The sequence below is a fragment of the Megalobrama amblycephala genome, linkage group LG1 (assembly GCF_018812025.1).
Source record: "Megalobrama amblycephala isolate DHTTF-2021 linkage group LG1, ASM1881202v1, whole genome shotgun sequence".
Lineage (NCBI taxonomy): Eukaryota > Metazoa > Chordata > Actinopteri > Cypriniformes > Xenocyprididae > Megalobrama > Megalobrama amblycephala.
Genome location: NC_063044.1, coordinates 75135644 through 75162826, shown reverse-complemented (window position 1 = coordinate 75162826; position 27183 = coordinate 75135644). Strand labels below are relative to the sequence as shown.

Here is a 27183-nt window from a genome sequence, read left to right as displayed (position 1 = left end):
AAAATATTTCATTTCGTCAAAATGTACAAGTTTTTTTACAGTAAAAAATGCCTTTAGAGGCTGAATTTAGTAGGAGAAGTGGAGTGGGCCTTATTTACCAGGCCTGACACGTCATGGCTCAGACCACGTGATCAGCGGAGAGGAGTCACGTGGTGCCGGAAATAAAGTGCGCAACTATTTATCGAGAGGATCGAATTCATAACACACTCCATCATTGAACACTATCCTCTGCTTTAGTCGAGTGTTGATCAGCGGGAGAACATGACGCTGAACCGGAACCATCACCCGAACGGAGGAGTGCTGATCCAGGCCGGAGAGAGGTACAAAACATACACAACAACAACAACAACAACACATAAGATCACAATACACTGACATCATCATATCTGAGGATAATAACACACGCGCGGGTGATTTATCTTCTTTATTTTCTGTATTGTTATGTTTGTATTTGGACCCAGAGACTAGTAAAGTCTGACTGACATACTGTCATCATATCTGATCTGCTGATCCTTTAGTCACACTCCTCAAATCATATTCTTTATTATTTCGACAAAAAACCTTGTGTTTGATCAGATCTATAATGTCACGAATCTTTATAGTGTGATATATGACTCGCATATGATTTAGTGAGTCTGTTTTATGTTGACTAGACAGATCGAGTGTGATTTAGGATCAGATTGCGGGTGATTTCTGCAGGAACTGTAGTAACAGTGTTTGTTCACATCTGTTGAGAAACTGCGGCCGTTCTGGGAACAGATGTGTGCTTGAAGTTCCCAGTCTGACCTCACTTCCTGTTTTCATCCTGGTCTTTCAGCATCTTACGAGAATGTAAGAACGTCGAACTTTCCTTCAGTGACATCACACCCAAGAATGACCTGTTCAAGGGGACTAAGAAGGGCTCTGTCTACCTCACCCAGTACAGGGTAACTATAACCCTCCCAAACCCATCCTAACTAATCCATAACTGACCCAATAGAGTTTAGGTAATCCATAACCCACCCAAACAAGGTTATGTAATCTATAACCCACCCACAGTTTAACTAATCCACATCTCGCCCAGAACATTTGAGGTAAACCTTAACTCACCCGAACACACGTTTACTGGTCATCGGTATTTTCATCCTACTTCTGACTAGTTTTCTCTTGTTACTGTTGCCTTTTGTATTGCTTTGCTTGTTTTGTATTTATTTGTATGTATTTGTGAATATTGTTGTAATGTTTCTATATTATTGCTCTGATCAACAACCTTGATCTTAGGAAAGGCGCTTTATAAATTTTAATATATTATATAATTAGCAAATGTATTATTATAATAATAAAATATATTATTTGTATTATTAGGTAATCCATAAACCTAACCCAATTAAATATAGGTTAACTAATCCATAATCCATAACCCACCCAAACACAGGTTAATGAATCCACCCAAACACAGGTTAACGAATCCATAACCCACCTAAAAACAGGTTAACGAATCCATAACCCACCCAAACAAGGTTATGTAATCCACAACCCACCCAAACACAGGTTAACTAACCCATAACCCACCCAAACAAGGTTATGTAATCCATAACCCACCCAAACACAGGTTAACTAACCCATAGCCCACCCAAACAAGGTTATGTAATCCATAACCCACCCAAACAAGGTTATGTAATCCATAACCCACCCAAACAAGGTTAACTAACCCATAACCCACCCAAACAAGGTTAACTAACCCATAACCCACCCAAACAAGGTTATGTAATCCATAACCCACCCAAACACAGGTTAACTAATCCATAACCCACCCAAACACAGGTTAACTAATCCATAACCCACCCAAACACAGGTTAACTAATCCATAACCCACCCAAACACAGGTTAATGAATCCACCCAAACACAGGTTAACGAATCCATAACCCACCTAAAAACAGGTTAACGAATCCATAACCCACCCAAACAAGGTTATGTAATCCACAACCCACCCAAACACAGGTTAACTAACCCATAACCCACCCAAACAAGGTTATGTAATCCATAACCCACCCAAACACAGGTTAACTAACCCATAGCCCACCCAAACAAGGTTATGTAATCCATAACCCACCCAAACAAGGTTATGTAATCCATAACCCACCCAAACAAGGTTAACTAACCCATAACCCACCCAAACAAGGTTAACTAACCCATAACCCACCCAAACAAGGTTATGTAATCCATAACCCACCCAAACACAGGTTAACTAATCCATAACCCACCCAAACAAGGTTATGTAATCTATAACCCACCCAAACATAGGTTAACTAATCCATAACCCACCCAAACACAGGTTAATGAATCCACCCAAACACAGGTTAACGAATCCATAACCCACCCAAACAAGGTTATGTAATCCACAACCCACCCAACACAGGTTAACTAACCCATAACCCACCCAAACAAGGTTATGTAATCCATAACCCACCCAAACAAGGTTATGTAATCCATAACCCACCCAAACAAGGTTAACTAACCCATAACCCACCCAAACAAGGTTAACTAACCCATAACCCACCCAAACAAGGTTATGTAATCCATAACCCACCCAAACAAGGTTATGTAATCCATAACCCACCCAAACAAGGTTAACTAACCCATAACCCACCCAAACAAGGTTAACTAACCCATAACCCACCCAAACAAGGTTATGTAATCCATAACCCACCCAAACACAGGTTAACTAATCCATAACCCACCCAAACAAGGTTATGTAATCTATAACCCACCCAAACATAGGTTAACTAATCCACATCTCGGCCAGAACAGTTGAGGTAAACCTTAACTCATCCGAACACACGTTAACTGGTCATCAGTATTTTCATCCTACTTCTGACTAGTTTTCTCTTGTTACTGTTGCCTTTTGTATTGCTTTGCTTGTTTTGTATTTATTTGTATGTATTTGTGCATATTGTTGTAATGTTTCTATATTATTGCTCTGATCAACAACCTTGATCTTAGGAAAGGCGCTTTATAAATTTTAATATATTATATAATTAGCAAATGTATTATTATAATAATAAAATATATTATTGGTATTATTAGGTAATCCATAAACCTAACCCAATTAAATATAGGTTAACTAATCCATAATCCATAACCCACCCAAACACAGGTTAACGAATCCATAACCCACCTAAAAACAGGTTAATGAATCCACCCAAACACAGGTTAACGAATCCATAACCCACCCAAACACAGGTTAACTAATCCATAACCCACCCAAACACAGGTTAATGAATCCATAACCCACCCAAACAAGGTTAACGAATCCATAACCCACCCAAACACGTTAACGAATCCATAACCCACCCAAACACGTTAACTAATCCATAACCCACCCAAACACAGGTTAATGAATCCATAACCCACCTAAAAACAGGTTAACGAATCCATAACCCACCCAAACAAGGTTAACTAATCCATAACCCACCCAAACACAGGTTAATGAATCCATAACCCACCCAAACATAGGTTAACTAATCCATAACCCACCCAAACACAGGTTAATGAATCCATAACCCACCCAAACAAGGTTAACGAATCCATAACCCACCCAAACACGTTAACGAATCCATAACCCACCCAAACACGTTAACTAATCCATAACCCACCCAAACACAGGTTAACTAATCCATAACCCACCTAAACACAGGTTAACTAATCCATAACCCACCCAAACACAGGTTAACTAATCTATAACCCACCCAAACAAGGTTATGTAATCCATAACCCACCCAAACACAGGTTAACTAATCCATAACCCACCCAAACAAGGTTATGTAATCCATAACCCACCCAAACACAGGTTAACTAATCCATAACCCACCCAAACACAGGTTAACTAATCCATAACCCACCCAAACACAGGTTAACTAATCCATAACCCACCCAAACACAGGTTAATCAGACTGTTGTGTGTGTTTCAGATGGTGTTCGTGAGCAGCGCAATGAAAGACAAGTTCTGCTCCTTCATGTTTCCATATTACCTGATGAAGAACTGCAGCATCGAACAGCCAGTTTTCGCCGCCAACTTCATTCAGGGTCTGATCAAAGCTGAAGCGGGAGGTAGAGTGCTTTACCCAGCATGCACCTGCGGTGTGTTGTTGTTATGATACCATGTTCAGCTCGTGTGTGTGTGTGTCTCAGGTGGCTGGGAAGGTCAGGCCAACTTCAAGATGTCGTTCCCCAGCGGAGGCGCCATCGAGCTGGGACAGCACCTCTTCAAACTGGCCACTAACGGTGAGGGTCACTGCGAAACACAGGGCTGGACTTCTGAGAGCATATTCAACCGCTCAAACAATAAATGATGCTCTGTCGAACAGTGCTTTAAACTTTGATGTTAAATATATCTCAAGTGTGTTTATGTAAGACGCGCTTTATGAATGAATGTGTGTGTCGGCAGCGTCTCGAGCTCCTCCGGCTCAGAACGGAGCGTTCGGAATGGCCGCAGGGATGAACGGATACGCCAGTCCAGCCATGCCGCAGCCGTACCCGTATCCCAGCATGCCACAGGCCGCGTACAACCCCTACCCATACCCCCCCACTGCTGCAGGTACGGTCAGACTGATGATGATGATGACACTATCTTCTGCTCCAAAGTTTCAGTGCTGATGAACTTTATTGAACAGGTGTGTATCCCAGCGCTCCCATGTACATGGCTCCGCCTCCTCCGTATCCCGGACCACCACAGGACTGGTGTCCTCCTCCAGGTACACACACTCTCACACACACACACACACAGAGTATAGCAGGCCTTTAGTCACATGACCTGATCTCCGTCTGTCGTTCACAGTCGCTCCAGGAAATGCCAAAGCAGCAGAAGCAGCCAGCAGCGCGTTTTACAATCCCAGCAACCCTCACAACGTCTACATGCCCATGGTGAGACACACACACACACACTGCTAGTTCACACATAATTCAGTGAACGTGAGTCATTTCAAACGATTCCTCATGTATTTCCTGTTGTTCGATCAGGATCAGCCACCTCCATATTTTCCTCCTGAGAATCCTGACAAGAAGAATATGTGAACAGCACGGACTGGATCATGGACTGGATCACGGACCGACTCGTTTCCATCTGACGGCTTTCATCTGATTCTGTGTGATGAAAGCAGCTGTTTTCATAGATGCACTCTGATTTTTACTATTTAACCATCGAGAGTGAAATTAACCCTTGTATTTCTTCCTGTACTCAGTTTCTAATCCTGATGACTGTGTGTGTGTGTGTGTGTGTGTGATGCTGGGTGTTTCTGTAAATTCCTTTTGATAATGTAATAAAAATACTCACAAATCATAACAATAGTGAAGATGGCGGTGGATCAGTGCTGTTGAAGTGAGAGTGTGGATGAGTGATGTAGACGGATGAATAAAACTCGTATATTCTCTCAGTGTTCTTGTGTTTCTGTTCTGACAAACACACTTCAGATCATGTCTAATGTTACAATTACACAAGCGATGGTGTAAGAAAGTCTGACGACACCAGAGTGTGTTTGTGCTCAAAATCAGAGGACAATCCTCATCTGTTTTGCTAATTAGCGTCAGCTGTCTGGACTGGTTGTTTAACTCATTTGTGGCTTTTGGTTAGCATTGTGTGTATACCTGAGCCGATCTGACTCGAAGATCACCCGGCCGTGAGAGTCAGTCAGCGCTGTGCGTGTGTTTTATAACTTGCAAAGTATGAGCCGGGAACTAAGGTGAAAAAAACACGAGCGACCCCAGCCATCAGAAGCAGAGCAGGTGGAGTTAAAGCAAGCGAACGGTGATCAAGTTTTCCTATTGTGTGCAACAGCAATGCAAACAAACTTCAAAACTCAAAAACTGCTTGCAGCCTTGCACACTCACATTTAAATAACATTTCAAATCATCAACAAAATCTGAGATGAAATATCACATAAATGTTTTCAATGATGCTCAAAATGAAGTTCCAAACGTATGTTCAGAAGGAGCCTAAACATTCAATCCTGTCAATCATTAGCCACAAACACAGCGTCATTCCATTGACAAATTTTTCCAGCAACCCTTCTCCTCCCCGTCTCCTCCTCTAATTCTTTCGTTTTTCCTACGCACAGCTCCGTAGGGTGGGTTTAACTCGGAGCTCAAGCCTCCTCCGCAGACAGCAAGCCAAGTTCTTTTTACTATTAAACGTCAAGATTGAATGGGCAGGCGAACGCATGAAATGCGTTTAAAAGGTTATGTTTCAGGCTGCTCCAGCTAACGTGCATGTTATATCTAACCATCTTGTTATATCTAAAGTTTTGGTCAGACTCTGCTCAGAAAGCACAGAAATGATCACAAATAAGTAATGCTAATGTCAGCAGCCATGTCACTAAACAAGCAATCATTATTATTCAAAAGTCCAACTTTCAAAATAATAGTCGGCCCGGGTCGGTTCTGTGTAGCATATTTACGGCTCTCTTTAGGTTCGGGTATGAATTTTTGGACCTGTGAAGAACTCTAGCTCCTGCCATGCAATAATCGCAATAAGCTTTGTCACTTTTGATATGAAATAAAGTCTCAGCTGTTTTTGTGTGTCTTTAATGTGTGGTGGCAGACCGCTGTAGTGTCTCAATTGAGCTGGTCATCTCTTCCTCTTTACTTCTAGTTACAGCACCAAATAAACATGAATGAACATCAGAAGGTATGTTGAAATATACAGCACATCTAAATGAATCAATATCTAATTGAGAACAGAATTTATTGCAAGCTTGTGAATCAAACCACATGGCGTTGTGTTGCCAGATCAGTTCACTTCTGCGCCATGAACATGTGGCTGTGGCTTCTGTGTTATCAGAACTGGGCGGTGGGCAACAGCAATGGTCCGAAAGACTACAGCCGCGAGCAGAGAGTCAGAGCCATGCAGACAGCGGGAGATCAGAGCTGGATCAGCCTTCCTCCAAGATGCATGCTCAACTTCATCTGCTCCAACTATGAGGATTGAGTGCCTACTTTAACCTGTAAAGCCTGAAACAAGTGTCAAAAAAACCTAATGTTTTGAAACAGGACAGTTTATTGACCTCAGGCACTCTGATTGTTTTTGGCCCCTTATGCACACTTATGTGTGTTGTAACTTGTGACACAGTCCTCCCATAACCATCATTAAGAGAAATTCTCTGACAGATAAAAAGCAATAAATAAAACACATAAGTGTTTTGGGTCTTTTATTATTAATATTTGTGTATTGTCATTGTTCATTGTTGTGTTTTATCCAAGGTTTTACAGCATTTTAATTTAATCTTTCAATACAAGTTCATTTTTAATACATTTAACATGAAGAAATCCTGTTCCTGTTTGAACACACCCATGATCATAAACTCCACCCTCTCACAACACTCACCAGGAAGAGACTGACTTATCTTTTCTGTCAAACGGACTTTCTTCTCTCTTGACAAAATCAATAAAGAATCAGCGATCAGTGGAGAACAAAGAGGAAAAACTTCAAGAAGGATTTTTGTGAAGTTAGTTTCTGAACAGAGAGCAGATCCTTGTGGTTCATTTTTGACACCGTCATTCAGAAAGTGAAAGTAAAGTTTAGACTGCTGGAGCTCAAACAGTGAAAATGGCTTCAGCAGCTGAAGATGATTATATTTGTCCTGTATGTCATGAAATCTTCAAGGATCCTGTTCTTCTGTCATGTAGTCACAGTTTCTGTAAAGAGTGTCTTCAACAGTTCTGGAGAACCAAGAAAACTCAGGAGTGTCCTGTCTGCAGGAGAGCCTCACAACACGAACCTCCTCCTAATCTGGCGTTAAAAAACTTGTGTGAGTCGTTCCTGAAGGAGAGAAATGAGAGGCGTTCATCAGGATCTGAGGAGATCTGCAGTTTACACAGTGAGAAACTCAAACTCTTTTGTCTGGAGGACAAACAGCCTGTGTGTGTAGTGTGTATGAATTCACAGAAACATGACAATCATAAATTCAGACCCATCAGTGAAGTGGTTTCATCATATAAGGTAAGAGAATTGTCTCTAATTTCACATGTAAAGGAATAATTAGTCATAAACATAGATATCATATTCATCCTGGTTTCTTGTTTTTGTGTCTCATACTAGTTTTAGATCTTCAAACAAAATACAAGAATACAAAGGCAACCTCAGTAAACACAGAGTCCAGTTTTTAACTCCTATCACCCGTGTGAAAAACTAATCACCACCTTTAGCAGCAATAACTGCAGCTGAACAGATAACTGATAACTGGAGATCAGTCTTTCACAGTGCTGTGGTGGATTTTGACCCACTTATCTGGAGGGGTTTCAAGCATGAACTTCCTGTTTAAACATCACATGCTACATCATCTCAATTGGGTTTAATCAAGACTTTGACGAAACTTTAATTGAGCTTTTCTGAGCCTTTCAGAGGTGGACTTACTCCTAAGCTTTGAATCATTGTCTTGATGTTTGAGCTTCAACTGTATTTTTGTTCAATTCTAGGAGGAGCTCAATACAGCACTCAAGTCCTTACAAGAGAAACGTCAACACAATGAAGAAATGAAAGGAGAGTTTGAGAAAACAGTTCAACACATCAAGGTGAGGAAACGTCTCAGGTTACGTATGTAACCATAGTTCCCTGAGAACCAGGGAACGAGACTCTGCGTTTGCAACGCTATGGGGAACATCATGTGACTCAGTGTCTGAAAGCCAACTATCCAACAACTCCAATCCCTATTGGCTGGCAACAGCCTATGACGTCATATGGCGCGACGCGCAAGTATAAAAGGCGCGCCTGGAGAAGCAGTCAGCATCTATCGTCTAGAGGGACTGTTCAACAGGCAGCCCAAAGCATGGCAAGAAAACTGAGAGTCTCGTTCCCTGGTTCTCAGGGAACTATGGTTACATACGTAACCTGAGACGTTCCCTTTCGAAAGGGAACTCGCTCTGCATTGAGTATGCTTTGGGGAACGATATACCTACGCCGCCATGCTTAAGGAGAGTGCACGCCAAATAATATGGCTGACAAACGTCAAGCAGTTTCGAAGGAAATGCTTAGCAACTCCCCCTCGGGTCACACCAGGCTGTCAGTGACAGCATTCCCTATGGCCAACAGCCCAAGCTGAACCTCAAGAAGGCCTTCCTTAGAGGGCCTACCAAGGCTCAAACCAACCTTTCCGAAGAGAAAGTGGTCCCTTTAAGGGAATGTGGCCAAGGAACCGAAGGGAACCCCCACTGCCACCAGGGAGGCTGACCTGGTCTGTCATAGGACAAACTTAGTCTTGGCCAACCCTGTCTGAGTACAGAATCTCCATAATGCATTCTTCATAGAAGAGAGCAGGTAAGAGTGACTGCAGAAAGGCAGGAGCAACTCAGACCCACGCGTAGAGACGGGCATCCTGGAGAGCAGAACTTAGCCGAGTGCTATGAACCCTCATATTGAGGGGAGATAATCCACTCATCCTAGGATCTACTCAGCGCTTAATTAACGCACTGAGGAGGCTGTGCGCTAAACACCTGATGCTTCAGGAGAGCAAAAACCAGCCTACGGCTGAATCTTAGGAGGAGGCCTAATTAAGGCCTGCCACCATGATCAGCTTAGGGAGCTAAGCACTATTACAAACATAACCCTAATAAGGAAGTGCAAAGCTCACCTAACAAGTAGACCATGCAATGGGCACATACTCATGGAGGCCGAAGGGGAGCCTACAGCATGATAGTAACCTAATATGATACAGAAGTATATTCAGAAATTGGCCACCCTGAACACCTGTCTTGCTGGGGCAGACAGACAGCTTCAATGGCAGCATAAGAGTGCTGCAAAGCGCCCGCATGACAATCCACCTAACACAATCCAATGAGCAGTGTACTCAGTAAAAGCACCTTTTTACTCTTTAAAGCAAGAGGAGTACAGCGTATGCCAACACATATTAAGAAATGCCTGGAAGGGACTATAACCTTAACAGACACGTGGCATCAGATCGTGGCAGTGTTTAGGCACCAAGACCGATAAATAACCAACCATAGGAGGTTGGATTTATCACTTGGGCCTCTGGCCAACCAGAAGTGTATACAGATAATTCTCAAAGAAAATTTTTACACAAACATATACCAGTGTGTTCAAAAAGGCGGCCCATAGGGCCTAGCAACCTTTAAGCCACACAGCGTAAGTCTAGTGGCCGTTTCTAGGAGCACAATAGATCCACCCTAGGCACTAGGTGGCTCTTAGCTCAACTAGAGTAGGAATCAGACTCAGGGAGGCAGATATAGGGTAAACCAAACCTTAGTAAGGTTTCACTACCATAATCAACCTGAGAGGGCCAGCCACTCAAAATACTCAGTAAAAGCACCTTGTTACTCTCAGCGAGAGGAGTACATAACTGAACTGAACTCACATGTTACACCAGAGGCCGAGGTAGGCCTACCTTAGTAAACACGTGGCATCAGCAAGTGGCTACCATAACCATACCACCCAAGAGGCCATGTATTAGGGATTTCCAAAGAGGGAATACATGAAACGCTGCCAAACATCATGAACAGGCCTGTTTAGAATAGAATAGAATAGAAATCTTTATTGTCACTGTACAGCTGTACAACGAAATTTAGTTATTCAAGTGCACCCACATACAAATAATAAACGTAAATAAGTAATAAATAATATGTATTCTTTATGTTGAATAAAGAATATATTGCACATCAGAAATAATACAAAGCTCTTATTACAAGGAAGAAGAAAACCTTATTTAACCCAAAAAAAAAAAAAAAAAAAACTTTCTTGCATATATAATGTAACATTATGCTAGGTGGCATTATGCTAGGGCCTATCCATCAGCGATGGGGCGTGGCCGATGGTGGCATGGTTTCCCAGGCATCCTGCCAACAAGTCGACTAAAAAAGGAGGCCTTGAGGGGCCTACCATTCCAGCAACAAGTGGCGTTCAGCCTGTTTGCAAATTAAAAACACAAACTGTGCCAACATGTGGACTAAAAAGGAGGCCTGAAGGGGCCTGCCGATTCAATGACACGTGGCTTCAGCTCGTGAATTTAAAAGGGAACCAAGCTACAGGGAACCAGCTTTAACCCAACATAACTATGGGAAGCTAACTGCCACCTGCGCTAGGCTACACATTCCAACAGGCAATGTACCCTAAACATGTGACTAAAGGGAACCAAACAAAGCCAACATGGTCTAAGGGAGGCTATAAGGCCTACTACCTCAGACACGTGGCAGGGCCTGTGGCAGTGTAAATATGTATAAATATGTGAGCAAACTATGATCAGTTAAACAGCATTGTAGAAAACAACTGCTAACTAGAAGGAGGCTGAATATCATAAAGCCTACAATCCGAGTTATATGCAATATAGCTGCTAACAAGATCACCAAGGAGGGAGCTAAATGGATACCAACTTTCCTCAAAAAACTGGTTCTAACTACCCTGAGTATGCAATCCAATAGGTGATGCACTCAGTGACACAAATAAACCTCTTAGCTGGGGAATATATAGTCACCATCCTCTCAAATAGAGGCCACTTTACAGCAAAAAGGGCCTACTATTTATAAGAACAGGTGCTAACCTGTGGCAGCATAAGTAAGCTCACATACAAATGTAGGGCAAAAATCTAGAACTCAAAGTAACACAAAATTTTGATTAACATGCTGTTTAAAAGGAAAAACACTCTCTCATACAGATTCTCAAATCTGTTCTAAGCCCTAGAGGATGAAAGCTAAAAAACTAGCATTGTCAACTCAAACTTGATAAATACAGACATCAAGTGGCTCAGAGGAAAATCATTCCCTTCAGCATGAAAGTTCTAGAAAGTGGGGCCTAGCAAACACCTGCATAACTTATCTACGCAAAGATGAGGGTCTACCACCTGAGAAACAGCATCAGGGAGTCAAAAACAGTCTACAACATAGCTGTTAAACTAAAAATTGCACCTACATAAACAAGAGGATAATGGGCATACGGCCTAAACAACTCCCTCGGGAGGAGGCCAGAACCAGGAACTATACATCCTGAAAAGGGATAGTAAATACATATGGGGTTAATTCTTATACCACACATAACCTAGCTCTAGCCTGGCCGCTAAGCTATAGGCCTATTTTTTACAACAGGCACCATAACAAAGCCTGGTCCTCACTTCCAAATCTCATGAAGAGAGAAATAAAGTGAAGTTCACAAGCTAAAATGTCAGGGGGGCGTTTAGGGCTGCCGTAGACACATAAACTAAAGTAATGAGTGCCAACTCAGACTATACTGAAAAATAGCTGGGAAGCTACTCATATATAATGAAAGACTAAGCGGCAGCCATTTTGTAGCCTGCTCAGTCAGTCTTACATCACTCCAGTTTTGCCCAAAACCCCTATAATAATATTTTACTGCTACATGCTCAGGAAAATTATACAGGAACAAAACAAGGTCAAATATTTAAAAATTAAATCAGACCTTGTCTTACCTTCCTGTGGCTCGAAGACCAAAGACTCCTCCTTCACGTGTTTGTATGGGAAGGATGAAATGCAAGGTTCTATAAGCCCAAAGAACCCTTTACCTATCAAGCCAGAAGGCGGGCCTTCAGAAAGAACTTCATCATGGGCCCGGCCATCAGCCTGACTGTTCAAAGGTGTCATCCTGAACATGTACAGTGATTAAAATCACCTGGGAGGCCGAGGAAGAAGGGCGAAGGCAGATGTAATAATACTTTCGCCAAGAGAGAGGATTGATCAGCGGCATTGCTGTTGCCGGTGTTCGATCACCTCTCTTAACTCCACCTTCCTCTTCCTCGTATCCCGCTGCTTCTGCGACTTACTCCAAGGTGGAGGAGGAGCTCGAGCGGCGACACTAGATCTCTGACCCTGTCTCTGAGTCTCGGCTCGAGACGGGCCAGGGCCTCCTGGCTGTCTGGGCCCAGGATCGGACCTGAGCGGTATGCAGTTCTTATAAGCTGCTGAGCGCACCTTTGCCTCCCTGAACCTTCTGACACCCGTCTCAACGGAACCGCCGAAAAGTTCATTTGGCGAAACCGCAACATCAAGGAGAAAGCCCTTCTCTTTCTCCCTGATGTCCGCCATGTTCAGCCACAGATGCCTCTGTGGCCAACATGGCCGCCATCGATCTCCCAATCGAGGTGGCCGTCTGCTTGCTGGCCCGGAGAGCGAGATCCATGGTGCGGTGCAGCTCAACTACTGCATCAGGGGACAAACCCTGCCCTTGATCCAGGTCCTTCAGCAGATCAGCCTGGTAGGCTTGCAACACCGCCATAGTGTGCAAAACCGTGCCAGCCTGACCTGCAGCAGCGTATGCCCTGCCGTTCAGACGGGATGTAACCTTAAGGGGTCTGGACGGCAGACCCGGAGCTTTAAGTGTCTGTGTACTGCCTGTGATGAGAAAGCAAACCTCTCATCAATAGGCGGCAACGACACATACCCATGCTGGCCCAATCCCTCCACATCAGAGAAATTCCCCCACTGATGTGGATGAATCCTGGCCGAGTATGGGTTCTTCCATGCCTTCTTGATCTCTACGTGGAGATCTGGAAGGAATGGAAGGCTCACTGGAGTTACAGGGTTGTGGTCAGAAAGAAACCGTTCATCTAACCTGCCGCGAGCCGTCTCTTTCTTCACGCACTCCCACTGCAGCTGCAGCCTGCTGGCAGCGCATTCCACAACCTCCAGTAACTCAGCATATGCTGGGCAAGGAGGCTTGGAGAAAGAAGCAGTCGCAACCGCTTGTTCCTCCACTGCCATCTCCTGCTCTCGGGGGTTAGCTGCCAGAAGAACATTTGCTCCCGAATCCGATGATGTCAATGACAGGACATCATCGTCATCCAGGAGCTCATCCCCGCCAGCCACCCCGGAGGCTGAGAGACTGTAACACCCCTCTCAAACTCCAGGCCTTTTATACTTCCGGGTCGCGCCATATGACATCATAGGCTGTCGCCGGCCAATAGGGATTGGAGTTGTTGGATAGTTGGCTTTCAGACACTGAGTCACGTGACGTTCCCCATAGCTTTTGCAAACGCAGAGTTGAAGTTCCCTTTCGAAAGGGAACAGTATCAGAGTCATTTTCATTACAGCTGTAGGATCACTATATACAGCTATGATCTGATATATTTAATATAATGGATTCCAGTTTATTATTTCTGTAAATAACGAGTATCAATCTGCTTCTGGATCCGTTATATGTCAGTGTCTGAGTTTATCACTGATATTAATGATGTGAAGTGTTGATGTGTGTTGATTGAGATGATTGAAGTGAATGTGATCTGATTTCAGTCTCAAGCTGAGCACACAGAGCATCAGATTAAACAGCAGTTTGAGAAGCTTCATCAGTTTCTCAGAGATGAAGAAGAAGCTACAATCATTGCTCTGAGGAAGGAAGAGGAGCAGAAGAAGCAGATGATGAAGAAGAAGCTGGAGGAGATGAAGAGACACATCTCAGCTCTTTCACACACAATCAAAGACATGGAGGAGATGATGAAAGCCAATGACGTCTGCTTTCTGAAGGTCTGATTTCAGATCATTGGTTGATCATTGGTTCATTGATTGAGTTCTTGATGATAAATGGTGTGTTTGTTCTGCAGGAGTTTCCAGTCTCAATGGAAAGGTGAGTGATCTGCTCCTGTCTCTGGTCTCTCTGGTTCTGATCCAAAGCCACTGCAGTTCTGACTCCTGAATGTTCTTCCAGAGTCCAGAGCTCACGGCCGGATCCACAGATGGCTTCTGGAGCTTTGATTCATGTGCCACGTTACTTGGGCAACCTGCCGTTCAGAGTCTGGAAGAAGATGCAGGACATCGTCCAAAACAGTGAGTCTGACTGCAGGAGATCTGAGCTGGAAATGATGGATGGGTGGAGAGTTAAAGGTGCTTCATGATAGATAGATAGATAGATAGATAGATTAATTAATATAAAAGATAAAGTGATCTGAGTCAGAACAGTCTGAAGGTCTGAGTCGAGTTTGGTGGTTGTTAGGAGGAGTTATGATTTAACTTTCCAGGAGTATTGGTTTCTCTTGATGGACACAAATGTCTAAATCACACATTTAATAGTTTGTAGTTGATGATGAAAATGAGTGTGAAGCTAATAACAACACTGACAGTGATCTGATGTGTCTGATCAACAGGACGAGTGTCATGATTCATAATAATCTGTGTTGGTTCACTCTTGATCATTATATGAACATCAGAATAAAATCATCTGTTGATTGTGTCTCATCAGCTCCTGTGATTCTGGATCCAAACACGGCTCATCCAGAACTTGTCCTGTCTGATGATCTGACCAGTGTGAGAAACAGCTGGAACAAACAACCTCTTCCTGATAATCCAGAGAGATTTGACTGTGATCCCTGTGTTCTGGGTTCAGAGGGGTTTAACTCAGGAACACACTGCTGGGATATAGAGGTTAAAGAGAGTTCAGACTGGGAGCTTGGAGTCACTACAGCATCAAACCAGAGGAAGGGACAGGATTTCTTTGACACTGATGCCTGGAGTGTGTGGTATAATTCTACAGGACTGTCTTTAGGTTTTGGTTTTCGTGTTAAACAGAAGCTTGATCGTGTGAGAGTGTCTCTGGACTATGGCAGAAGAAAGGTGTCATTCTCTGATCCTGTAACTAACACACATCTACATACATTCAAATCCACCTTCACTGACACACTCTTTCCATTCTTCTGGTGTCTTGGGTCTCTGAGGATCTTAGCGGTCAATAGTCAGTAAATGTTACTCCTGTAGGTCTGGATCTTCCTGCTTTCATCATGTTTCCAATATTTGTATCCAGATCTCAAGAGTAAATTATTAAAGTATTAAAGTATATTATTAAAGTATATTTCTTTTTTCTTGACAGTCGAACACACAGCCTTCACTTGACTCGCACGCATACACAAGCGTTCGAGCAAGTTTTGAGAAATCTCTCGCCACGAGTAATAACCCATGTAAACATTTGTGTTCTTTCATGCAAGAATTGTACAAATGAGGGTACTTTCTAACCTCTTCACACAATCTCTCGTCTATATAGGCCTCTGTTGTCACTGTAGCTCCCATGTGTTCCGGGTCTATTCTGTTTATCCAGTTTTTCTTGACCTTGTGAATCGACTCCCCAGGGCATGGTTGCCACCTTGTGGATACACTAATTATGATTATTATTATATTATTGCAAATAAAAGTTAATGCGCATGTGCGACCTGCTTTTACAAAAAAACAGTGGTGCGCTTACTGTATATACCTACTCTTCTGATGACGAAATTGTGATATCCAACACTACAGCAACACTCACCATGTGTTCACACCGCTGCCGGCGAGAGCGTCAAAGTGACAGGAAGTCATTAATTTTCAATGTGAGCCGGCGGCGAACTCCGGCGAGAGCGGCGTGGCACATCTTGGACAGTGAGAGCGTCGAGGAGAGTTAAAGTCAGGCCAACTTTATGGTAATGAGCTATGGCGCGGTTCGGCGGCAACCAATTGGAATGTAGAGGTCCTTGCTTGAGAGTTTGACCACTTTTATGTTAACCAAGGCCAGATTATGACTGGTTGTGGAATGTGCCTATTTTTTAAGACCACCTCTGCAGAAGAAGATCAACACCTACTTCTAAATCATTACCTCTGTAGCCCCACTCAGATTCACAAGTAGTAGGTAAATAACAGACGTGACACTAACACTGGATTGAGCAACTAAGAGATAAACATGCCTAAGAGATAAACAAGAGTGCAAAATGTTGTGTAGTGCCAGGTTGTGGAAAAACACAGTAGCTGCATTGGATTTGCAGAAAGCCTGATATTACAGAAATGATGCTGTGCCTTATTGGATATATTGGATCCGACAGGAATGGCGCAGATTATGTGAGTAAAAAAGTTTTTGTCACAATTGCTTTGTTACAGATCGTTTGATATGTACAGATTATGTGTAATAATAAACCAGTGATCAGTGATTTCTGATATGTCATGATTCATGAAGGCCTACAGTCAGATGTTTTTGTCTAAAAATTGTTTTATTGTCAATAAATCAAACCTGTGACTAAACGGTCAACTTCATGTTGTTTCTCTTAGTAGGATGAAAATAATCTATTATTTAAACTGTGATTAAATTGTATATAGAGACTTCTGGTTGGAGCGGCGCCATGTAAAGATGTAGAGTTGTTGTTCGCTTTATATAGCTCTTATTTTATGCACTAGTATCCTAAAGCTGCCTTTGTGTGTTATTAAGGGCTTAACAGTTGGTTTAAATACAGTTTGAGCCACTTTTGAAGCGAAATGAATAAGAGCCGGAGAAACCGCAGAGATGCAGAATTTGCTACCAGCAGTAATGCTAATATCGAACTCCAAACTACTTCAAGGAAAGACGCAGCGAGCGACAACTATATGGTTCTCCAAGCAATTAATTCACTCAAAGAGGACCTGATTGCAAAAATATAAGAAAACGCTGCTGCTCAATCAGCTGTACTCTGCAGCCAAGTTGACCAGCTCTGGACCGATTTACGCAATGCAGTGGAGCGTGTCAATGCCAGAGTGGAAGCAGTGGAGGAACAAGTGACCGAATTGGAGGCTGCGATGGGGGGATTCGGACTCCATTACTACCCTTGAGAAGGAGTTTACTGTTATGAAAAAGGAGTTGGCCGTACTGAAAGAATGGAGTGAGGATCTGGAGGTGAAGTCACGCAGCTCAAACTTTTGCATTACAGGAGTAAAGGAGGGATGAGAGCATGGCAAACGGATAACTGAGTTTGTGGCCGGTCTCTTGAAAGAGGCCCTCAACCTCGAGAAAACCCCTCTCTTAGACCGAGCTCATCGCACCCTTCGCAGCAGACCAACTGATGACAATGAACCACCGCGCACCTTTGTGGTGAGGTGTCATTATTTCTCTGAAAAAGAGGACATTCTGAAGAAAGCCATAGAAATGAAGTTAGTCACTACAGTCCACGACGATCGAATACGGATCCTTCCCGATTTCACCCAGACAGTGAGCAAGCAGCGAGCAGCTTTCAATGAGGTGAGGAGTTTACGCCACAGCTGTGAGATGGTTTGCTTTGGGCTGAGATACCCTGCAGTTTTGAGGATCACGACACGGGATGGAAAAGAGACAAGCTTCAAGGACCCGGTAAAAGATAAAGACTTCATTTTGAAGAACCTGACTTGTAAGGACAAGTGCATACACCAGATGCAGGTGGTTGGCTAAACATGAGCATCACATTAATGACTGCGTAGTTCAAGTTTAAATTCAGGTTATGTTACATTATTATGGTTATATTATATTTACAAGAGTCTCATTTGTTGAACAAGGACCATGCTAAACTTCACAGAGGAGGCTTTACACAAATATATCATTCTAATTTTAATAGTAAGAGTAGGGGGGTTGCTGTTATTATACATAGGAACGTACAGTTTGCTGAGAAGGCCACTGTGATGGGCCTGAGCCCTCGTTTAAGATGGCCACCACGTCTGAGCCCTCATTCAAGATGGACGCCGTAACAACTGAGCCCTCAGCCGTAATGGTTCCCACACTTGTGCCCCTTGGCCTGTTAGTGGACTATGAGGGGATGTCCTGTAATCCAGAGATGGCTCCAGACTCTGCTCCAGTCCCATTGTCAGCTCCAGACTCAGCACTAGAGCCCACTCCTTTCCACGAGCCCACTTCATTCCCTTCATTCCAAACAGAATCCATTTCTTCATTCCGCTCCAGCTCAGGGATGTGCGGATCCTCCCAAAGAAGTTTTGGGGGTGGGGGGGCAATATACCCATGGTCGTAGTGGCCAGGGCCACTGAGGCCTCACCGCCATGGTGTCCTGAAGCTCCCAATCTGCCATGGCTTCCTGAAGCTCCCAACCCACCATGGCACCCAGAGCTCATAGACCCGGCCTGGAGATCTCCGTACCTGTGGTGTGTTATCAGAACTGGGCGGAGGGCGAAGGCAACGGTCCGAAAGACTGCAGCCGTGAGCGGAGAGTCTGAGCCATGCAGACGGCAGGAGATCAGCATTGGATCAGCCTTCCTCCAACATGTGTGCTCAACTTCATCTGCTCCAACTATGAGGATTGAACGCCTACTTTAACCTGTAAAGCCTGAAATAAGAGTCAGAAAAATCTAATGTTTTGAAACAGGACAGTTTATTGACCTCAGGCACTCTGATTGTTTTTGGCCCCTTATGCACACTTATGTGTGTTGTAACTTGTGACACATTCCTCCCATAACCATCATTAAGAGAAATTCTCTGACAGATAAAAAGCAATAAATAAAACACATAAGTGTTTTGGGGTCTTTTATTATTAATATTTGTGTGTTGTCATTGTTCATTGTTGTTTTATCCAAGGTTTTACAGCATTTTAATTTAATGTTTCAATACAAGTTCATTTTTAATACATCTAACCTGAAGAAATCCTATAGTTCCTGTTTGAACACACCCGTATAGGCGATTATAAACTCCACCCTCTCACAACACTCACCAGGAAGAGACTGACTTATTTCTCCTTTCAGTCAAACGGACTTTCTTCTCTCTTGACAAAATCAATAAAGAATCAGCGATCAGTGGAGAACAAAGAGGAAAAACTTCAAGAAGGATTTTTGTGAAGTTACTTTCTGAACAGACAGCAAATCCTCATGATTCATTTTTGAAACCGTTATTCAGAAAGTGAAAGTAAAGTTTAGACTGCTGGAGCTCAAACAGTGAAAATGGCTTCAGCAGCTGAAGATGATTATATTTGTCCTGTATGTCATGAAATCTTCAAGGCTCCTGTTATTTTATCATGTAGTCACAGTTTTTGTAAAGAGTGTCTTCAACAGTTCTGGAGAACCAAGAAAACTCAGGAGTGTCCTGTCTGCAGGAGAAGATCCTCAAAAGATAAACCTCCTCCTAATCTGGCGTTAAAAAACTTGTGTGAGTCGTTCCTGAAGGAGAGAAATGAGAGGCGTTCATCAGGATCTGAGGAGATCTGCAGTTTACACAGTGAGAAACTCAAACTCTTCTGTCTGGAGGACAAACAGCCTGTGTGTGTAGTGTGCTTTACTTCACAAAAACACATCAGTCACACAGTCAGACCCATCAATGAAGTTGTCCCATCATACAAGGTAAGACAAATGACTCTTATTTCACATGTAAGGAAGGAATAATTGGTCAAATATAATATCATGTTCATCCTGATTTCTTCAGTTTTTGTGTCTCATGCTAGTTTTAGATCTTCAAACAAAATACAAGAAAACAAAGGCAACCTCAGTAAACACAGAGTCCAGTTTTTAACACCTATCACCCGTGTAAAAAACTAATCACCCACTTTAGCAGCAATAACTGCAGCTGAACACATGATAACTGGAGATCAGTCTTTCACAGTGCTGTGGTGGATTTTGACCCACTTATCTGGAGGGGTTTCAAGCATGAACTTCCTGTTTAAGGTCTTGCACATCATCTCAATTGGGTTCAAGTCAGGACTTTGACAAGGACACTCCAAAACTTTAATTGAGCTTTTTTTGATCCTTACAGAGATGGATTGACTCCTGTGCTTTGAATCATTGTCTTGATGTTTGAGCTTCAACTGTATTTTTGTTCAATTCTAGGAGGAGCTCAATACAGCACTGAAGTCCTTACAAGAGAAACTTCAACACAATGAAGAAATGAAAGGAGAGTTTGAGGAAACAGTTCAACACATCAAGGTGAGGAAACAGAATCAGAGTCATTTTCATTACAGCTGTAGGATCACTATATACAGCTATGATCTGATATATTTAACATAATGGATTCCAGTGTATTATTTCTGTAAATGACGGGCATCAATCTGCTTCTGGATCCGTTATATGTCGGTATCTGAGTTTATCTCTGATATTAATGATGTGAAGTGTTGATGTGTGTTGATTGAGATGATTGAAGTGAATGTGATCTGATTTCAGTCTCAAGCTGACCACACAGAGCGTCAGATTAAACAGCAGTTTGAGAAGCTTCATCAGTTTCTCAGAGATGAAGAAGAAGCTACAATCACTGCTCTGAGGGAGGAAGAGGAGCAGAAGAAGCAGATGATGAAGGAGAAGCTGGAAGAGATGAACAGACACATCTCAGCTCTTTCACACACAATCAAAGACATGGAGGAGATGATGAAAGCCAATGACGTCTGCTTTCTGAAGGTCTGATTTCAGAGCATTGGTTGATCATTGGTTCATTGAGTGAGTTCTTGATGATAAATGGTGTGTTTGTTCTGCAGGAGTTTCCAGTCTCAGTGGAAAGGTGATCTGCTCCTGTCTCTGGTCTCTCTGGTTCTGATCCAAAGCCACTGCAGTTCTGACTCCTGAATGTTCTTCCAGAGTCCAGAGCTCACAGCCGGATCCACAGATGGCTTCTGGAGCTTTGATTCATGTGCCACGTTACTTGGGCAACCTGTCGTTCAGAGTCTGGAAGAAGATGCAGGACATCGTCCAAAACAGTGAGTCTGACTGCAGAAGATCTGAGCTGGAAATGATGGATGAGTGGAGAGTTAAAGGTGCTTCATGACACAAACTGATAGATTTGGCCTTAACTACTATGTACTTACATTTAAATTAATCATTTGATACAATGCACTTATTGTGTACATACATGTTTTTACATTGTACCTATATTTTAAAAACACCTGCATGTAATTACATCTGTAATTATTTTCTGTAATTACATTTATAATTACACTGTTGACCCATCCCTTACACCTTAACCCACCCTTAAACCTACCCATACCACCAAAGCTTTCCCTAACCTTACCTGTATCCACCTCAATAGCTGCAAAAGTGTTTTGCAATTCAATATGAACCCAATAAGTACATTGTACTTTTTTTTATGTAACTACATAGAAGGTAAGGCCACTTAATATAAAGTGGGACCCATTTTTAATAAAACACAAGGCCTACATTATCTCAGAAGTGTATTTTAATCTCTCTGTTGTTCTCTGGATGTCAGATAGTCAGAATGACCGTTCTTGCGTGAATATTAAAGTCCCCGTGAACCGGAAGTTGCAAACAACGTTGTGACGTATTTCAAGTGAAATGGAATATTGAACAGAGGGCAGAGTTTTACTTCAGCGCTCCTCCTCTCCATCTCTCGCTCACAGCCGACTAACGGTTGGAGGGGAGTGGTTTACGCATTTACAACCCAAGCCTTCAAACTCACGTCTGCATTATTCTTTCCTTTTTGTATTAGTGTGTAAAAATATTTAATTTACAACTAGTTATATTTAATTTCATTGTTAGTCTGGTTGTTTGATGAGAAAAAGATTAAATATATTTGCAATAAACACGTTAAGCATCCGTACAACTGCTGCTGAGGAGGACTATTAGAGGAGGCACGTTTAAGCTCAAACTGGTGCGCAATATTTTGATACAGTTTCTGGACTGAACGACATGTTTCCTGGAAACAGTGTGCAATGGGTTTAAGATGCGTTTTCTCTTGTTTGGTGGGTGTGTCAAAAATGCCGGCCCAATCGTCAACAACATGTACATAAACCACGTGGGATTAAAGAGACAGCTCGCACAATGGATCCAAGTAAAGTCGTTTACAAATGTGATCTCTTTTATTCTGGATGGCAAGGGCAGTGATTGTAACATTGAGTGTATTTTGCAGTATTAAACCGATTTCATCAGGCTCTGAAAATTCTTCAAAAAGAACACAAAGAATGGCCTTCTCAGCTACCATAGATACAACTCTTGTTCAAAGTAGCATTTATTTGCGCATATATCAGCCATTTCCTCTAATTGTTCTTCACTTTGTTTTTGACTAATTATTAAACATTATAAAATAACTAAGTTTAAAAATACATTTTGTCAATGTTGAAATGTTTTGTCAATTGTTGAAATACTCACAGAATCTCATGAAAAACAATAACTTTTCTTGTGAATGAATGACACAGAAAGCGAGCACCGCTCTCTCTTTATAATCACAGCAGCTGTCAGTCAGTGCAGCACAAGATCAATGATTTCAGCACACTTGTGAAAACACACATTTTATTCAATTAATCTAACTAAAGTGCACAATAATTATTTAATTTAAGCTTTTTTCACATAAAAGTGTGAAAACTGATGGTCGAATTGAATTTAGCCGAGGAGGAACACTGAGGAATGTCTTTATTTATTTTGTATGCTGTCTTACTTGTGCATATAGTCAGTTGTCTAGCTTTAAATAATATTCTTTGACCGTAACCTGAGAGAATTAATATTCTAGCAATTAAACCGTAGTTCATTTGCTTAATAAAAATTGCACCAGCTCATTAAAATTAGGAGATTGCATTACTTGCGTTTGGATGCTCCTGTAAGCGTGTGTTTCCTTTGTGATGTAGTTGAAGGGATCTTTGCCGTGCTGCTCGGCTAAAGGTTTGTCAAGAGTTCTGAGGGACAGCGTTCGTTGGTGAATGGATTGGCTTCATTGATTGGTTGCAGGGTTACGTGTTGCTGCGTAAATTTCTCTCGGCATCTCGAGAAGTTGCTGCAAATAAAAGACTTCGAGTGAGTCTTCTTCTGAGAAGTTTAATGAAGGTTCTTGCAGGGAGGTTGAGTGAGTTCTTGAAGTCGGCCCGATGTTCAGTCCGCACCAGTTAGCAAAACCAAGGCTAAAAGCGCAAGCCAAGAACAATGCGTGGCATTGAGTTCTGAACGATTTGTTGGCTCCACCCTTTCAAGTGTTTCGGTCCACTTTATATTAAGTGGCCTTAACTACTATGTACTTACATCAAAAAATAAGTACAATGTACTAATTGGGTTCATTTTGAATTGCAAAACACTTTTGCTGCTATTGAGGTGGGATATGGGTAAGGTTAGGGAAAGCTTTGTTGGTATGGGTAGGTTTAAGGGTAGGGGTAAGGTGTAAGGGATGAGTCAACAGTGTAATTATAAATGTAATTACAGAAATTAATTACAGATTTAATTACATGCAGGTGTTTTTAAAATATAAGTACAATGTAAAAACATGTATGTACACAATAAGTGCATTGTATCAAATGATTAATTTAAATGTAAGTACATAGTAGTTAAGGCCACTTAATATAAAGTGAGACCAGTGTTTCCACCAGTCCGGTGTGGTTTTGGGCAGGTCTTATGCCCAGTTCTCCTGTTCTTGTATGTAATTAGCATAATGTCCTTATGGTCCTTTGTGTCCAAACTTAATGGATTTTGGTCAGCACTTTGAAGAAATTAATTTTCCTAGTTCAAATGGCGTACATTTTACACAAATCATTTTTGCATCAAAATACTGCAAACACTCGTCCGTCTCAACCATACCAAACAGTACATACATGTAATCAATATTAAACACAGAAAGAATTCCTCAGGATGTATAAACTAAACAAAACATTTGTATTACACGTGATATGTTTAAGGCTACTTCTGGTGATAAGTTCATATCTTTGGCAGTAGAGATATATTTCTGAAGTAGGGGTGTTTCTGCTGTGATTTTCACCTTGAGATGTTTCTGCAGGTCCGAGTTTCCTGATAACAGTGGGAATTTACACCTTGCGTCCTGGTGTTTGCTGAGCCATCTGGTTTCTTAAAGTCAACAAAACAAATGAGGGTCTCTTTGATCTTTTGCTCTGTTACTACAATCAAATGCATTTGTAATTAAGCAGACATGGAGGAGCCGTCTTCGATCGGCCATTTTAGTCCCAAGGTTCAACTTTATGGCTTCATAAAAGGTTTGGTGGAGGAAAGAGTTGACTCTCCTTGATCTTTGAGGTGTAGAGTTGTGTTACTTTGGTGTAGAGTTGTGTTACTAACACAACGCACCACCGTTTCCATTTTAAAAACACTTTGCAGCGTTTTGTCGGTGCTGAACGCATCCCTGATGATGACACGGTTTGATCTTTTGCTAACCAATCAGCAGAGAGAGCCATTTAATTCCCACCCACTTGTAGATAACAAATATTAAAGCTGTTCATTCATTTTTCTACCTATGAATGAAAAACGAAAAATGAATCTGATTTTTTTTCCCCCGTTTTTTTAAACAAACTGAAAAAAAAAAACAAAAAGGAGCCATTTTTCTACTTTCAATATTAAATCAGAAAACGACTGAATGAATGATACAAGGATTTAATCATAATATTTTCTCAAATCAACATAAGTCAAACACAACAGACAGTGAGAATAAACTATTTTGAAGCAATACTCAGACTAGTGTCATAATTCATAATAATCTGTGTTGGTTCACCCTTGATCATTATAAGAACATCACAATAAAAGCTTCTGTTGATTGTGTCTCATCAGCTCCTGTTATTCTGGATCCAAACACTGCGAATCCGTGTCTCATCCTGTCTGATGATCTGACCAGTGTGAGAAAGAGCGGGAACGATCAACCTGTTCCTGATAATCCAGAGAGATTCGACCATTATCCATGTGTTCTGGGTTCAGAAGGGTTTAACTCAGGAACACACTGCTGGGATATAGAGGTTAAAGAGAGTTCATGGTGGGAGCTTGGAGTAACTACAGCATCAAACAAGAGGAAGGGAGATGATTTCTTCAAGACTGATGTCTGGAGTGTGGGGTATAATTCTACAGGACTGTCTTCAGGTTCTGGTTTTCATGTTAAACAGAATCTTGATCATGTGAGAGTGTCTCTGGACTATGACGGAGGAACGGTGTCATTCTCTGATCCTGTAACTAACACACATCTACACACATTCACAACCACCTTCACTGACACACTCTTTCCATTCTTCCATTGTTCTCACTCTTTCAGGATCTTAGCGGTCAATAGTCAGTAAACGTTACTCCTGTAGGTCTGGATCTTCCTGCTTTCCTTGTGTTTACAATATTCAATCCAGATCACATGAGTAAAGCCCCAAAGTTCTTTTTTCTTCACAGTCGAACGCACAGCCTTCACTTGACTCGCACGCATACACAGGTGTTCAAATCCGTCATGAAAGCAAGTTATGACAGCCACTGTGTAGATGAAGCTTCCTGCTTCCTGCTTCCAGTCTCCCACTGACAGCCATCAGCTTACATTCCGGAGAAGGGGAAACACAAAAGGATTAGAAATAATATGCCTCCTCTGGTTGAAGAATCTACCTGCTGCACAAACTGCCACAGACTTCTACAAAGGATTGCAGTTCTTGAAACAAAGTTACTTGCGGGACTACCAAACCAGACAGAACACACAACAGAGCTTCGTCATGGCCGTCCTCAGCACACAGTCGGTGAGTCCCATGAATCTAATGCCCCTAAACAGGCCATGCTGAGTGCCGAAACTGATCAACATACTAATCGATGGCACAAACAGGGAGCGAGACCCAAAGGCACTCGAGACATCAGATTATCACGAGTATCACATATTGCAGTAGCATCCTCTACCCCAAACACTAGCTCCCTACCACCGCCAATACATCTGGAGAACAGATTTGAAGTGTTAATGAATGTGGGTGAGGAATCTCCAGACGTGATGAATGTGGGTGAGGAATCCCCAAACATGATCGGACACAGATCAAATCAGCCAGCAGCTAACACTGATGCTAACTGCCGCTCAAAGTTGAGCAGACAGCGGCACTCAGCTCTTAGAGCAGCCGCGCCCAGGACTCTGATAGTGGGTGACTCTATTATCAGAAACATTAGCAACAGGGATACAACTACATGCTGCCTTCCACAAGCAACAGTTTCTGATGTAAACAGGGAACTTAAGAGCATTCTGATGAAATATAAGACTGCAAATCGACTAATCATTCATGTGGGGAACAATGATATTCGGAAGGAGCAGTCAGAACTCCTTAAAAGGGATTTCAATGAACTTTTTGAAATGCTTAGAAGACTAAAAGTTCAGTTGTTCATCAGTGGACCACTCCCAGCAAGAGGAACAAATAGATTTACACGGTTGCAACTTAAAAGGACTGAATTTCATCGACAACTTCAATCTTTTCTGGAGTCAGAGACAAATGTTCACTCATGATGGCCTGCACCCAAACAAACTGGGCTCAAGAGTGCTAAAGGACAATATCTACTTCTGCCTCCATCATCCTTCAGCAGTGTGTGCAAATCCGCTCAACCTGAATGGCACAAACACACCTGGACAGAGTACAACTGACCACAGGACTTCATTTCAGCACCTGAATGGACATGCGGTTGACACATCCCACAAGGTCAATGATAACACCACGCAGCCACAACAACCACTGCTCACGGGCACAATCTTGACTGAGCCCTGCCCACAGAGCTCACTGAGAGACAGTGACGTGCTAGAACTGCTCCAAGATTCAGCACCCAAGGACGACTTTTGGGAAAACAGCCAGGGAAGCCAGGACAACATATTACAGCCTCCTGTAACACCAGAG

The 27183-nt window shown here is 42.3% G+C and overlaps 4 protein-coding genes across 5 annotated transcripts in view; 3 read left to right on the top strand and 1 right to left on the bottom strand.

The window, feature by feature from the left end:
* Nucleotides 1–27183, bottom strand: part of LOC125247564 (CXADR-like membrane protein) — an 824350-nt gene that overhangs the window by 234736 nt on the left and 562431 nt on the right. The window lies entirely within an intron of this gene.
* Nucleotides 129–5412, top strand: wbp2nl (WBP2 N-terminal like). The gene is made up of 8 exons (XM_048159239.1): nt 129–320; nt 818–926; nt 3952–4090; nt 4172–4264; nt 4428–4577; nt 4654–4734; nt 4818–4903; nt 5000–5412. Exons 1-8 carry the CDS (start codon nt 262–264, stop codon nt 5051–5053), a joined length of 771 nt encoding a protein of 256 aa, XP_048015196.1. The 5' UTR covers nt 129–261; the 3' UTR covers nt 5054–5412.
* Nucleotides 7284–16957, top strand: LOC125246855 (nuclear factor 7, ovary-like). Of its 2 annotated transcripts, none has more exons than XM_048157934.1 (6): nt 7284–7973; nt 8450–8545; nt 14219–14449; nt 14527–14549; nt 14631–14806; nt 15162–16957. In XM_048157934.1, the coding sequence occupies exons 1-6, from the start codon at nt 7581–7583 to the stop codon at nt 15656–15658; spliced, it is 1416 nt and encodes a 471-aa protein (XP_048013891.1). In that variant the 5' UTR covers nt 7284–7580; the 3' UTR covers nt 15659–16957. The 2 variants fall into 2 exon arrangements, with proteins under 2 accessions (XP_048013891.1, XP_048013899.1); XM_048157942.1 differs by having other exon boundaries at nt 7312–7973; nt 14631–14749.
* LOC125246934 (nuclear factor 7, ovary-like) lies at nt 19218–26738 on the top strand. The gene is made up of 6 exons (XM_048158077.1): nt 19218–19996; nt 20480–20575; nt 20810–21040; nt 21118–21140; nt 21218–21336; nt 25130–26738. The coding sequence occupies exons 1-6, from the start codon at nt 19601–19603 to the stop codon at nt 25624–25626; spliced, it is 1362 nt and encodes a 453-aa protein (XP_048014034.1). The 5' UTR covers nt 19218–19600; the 3' UTR covers nt 25627–26738.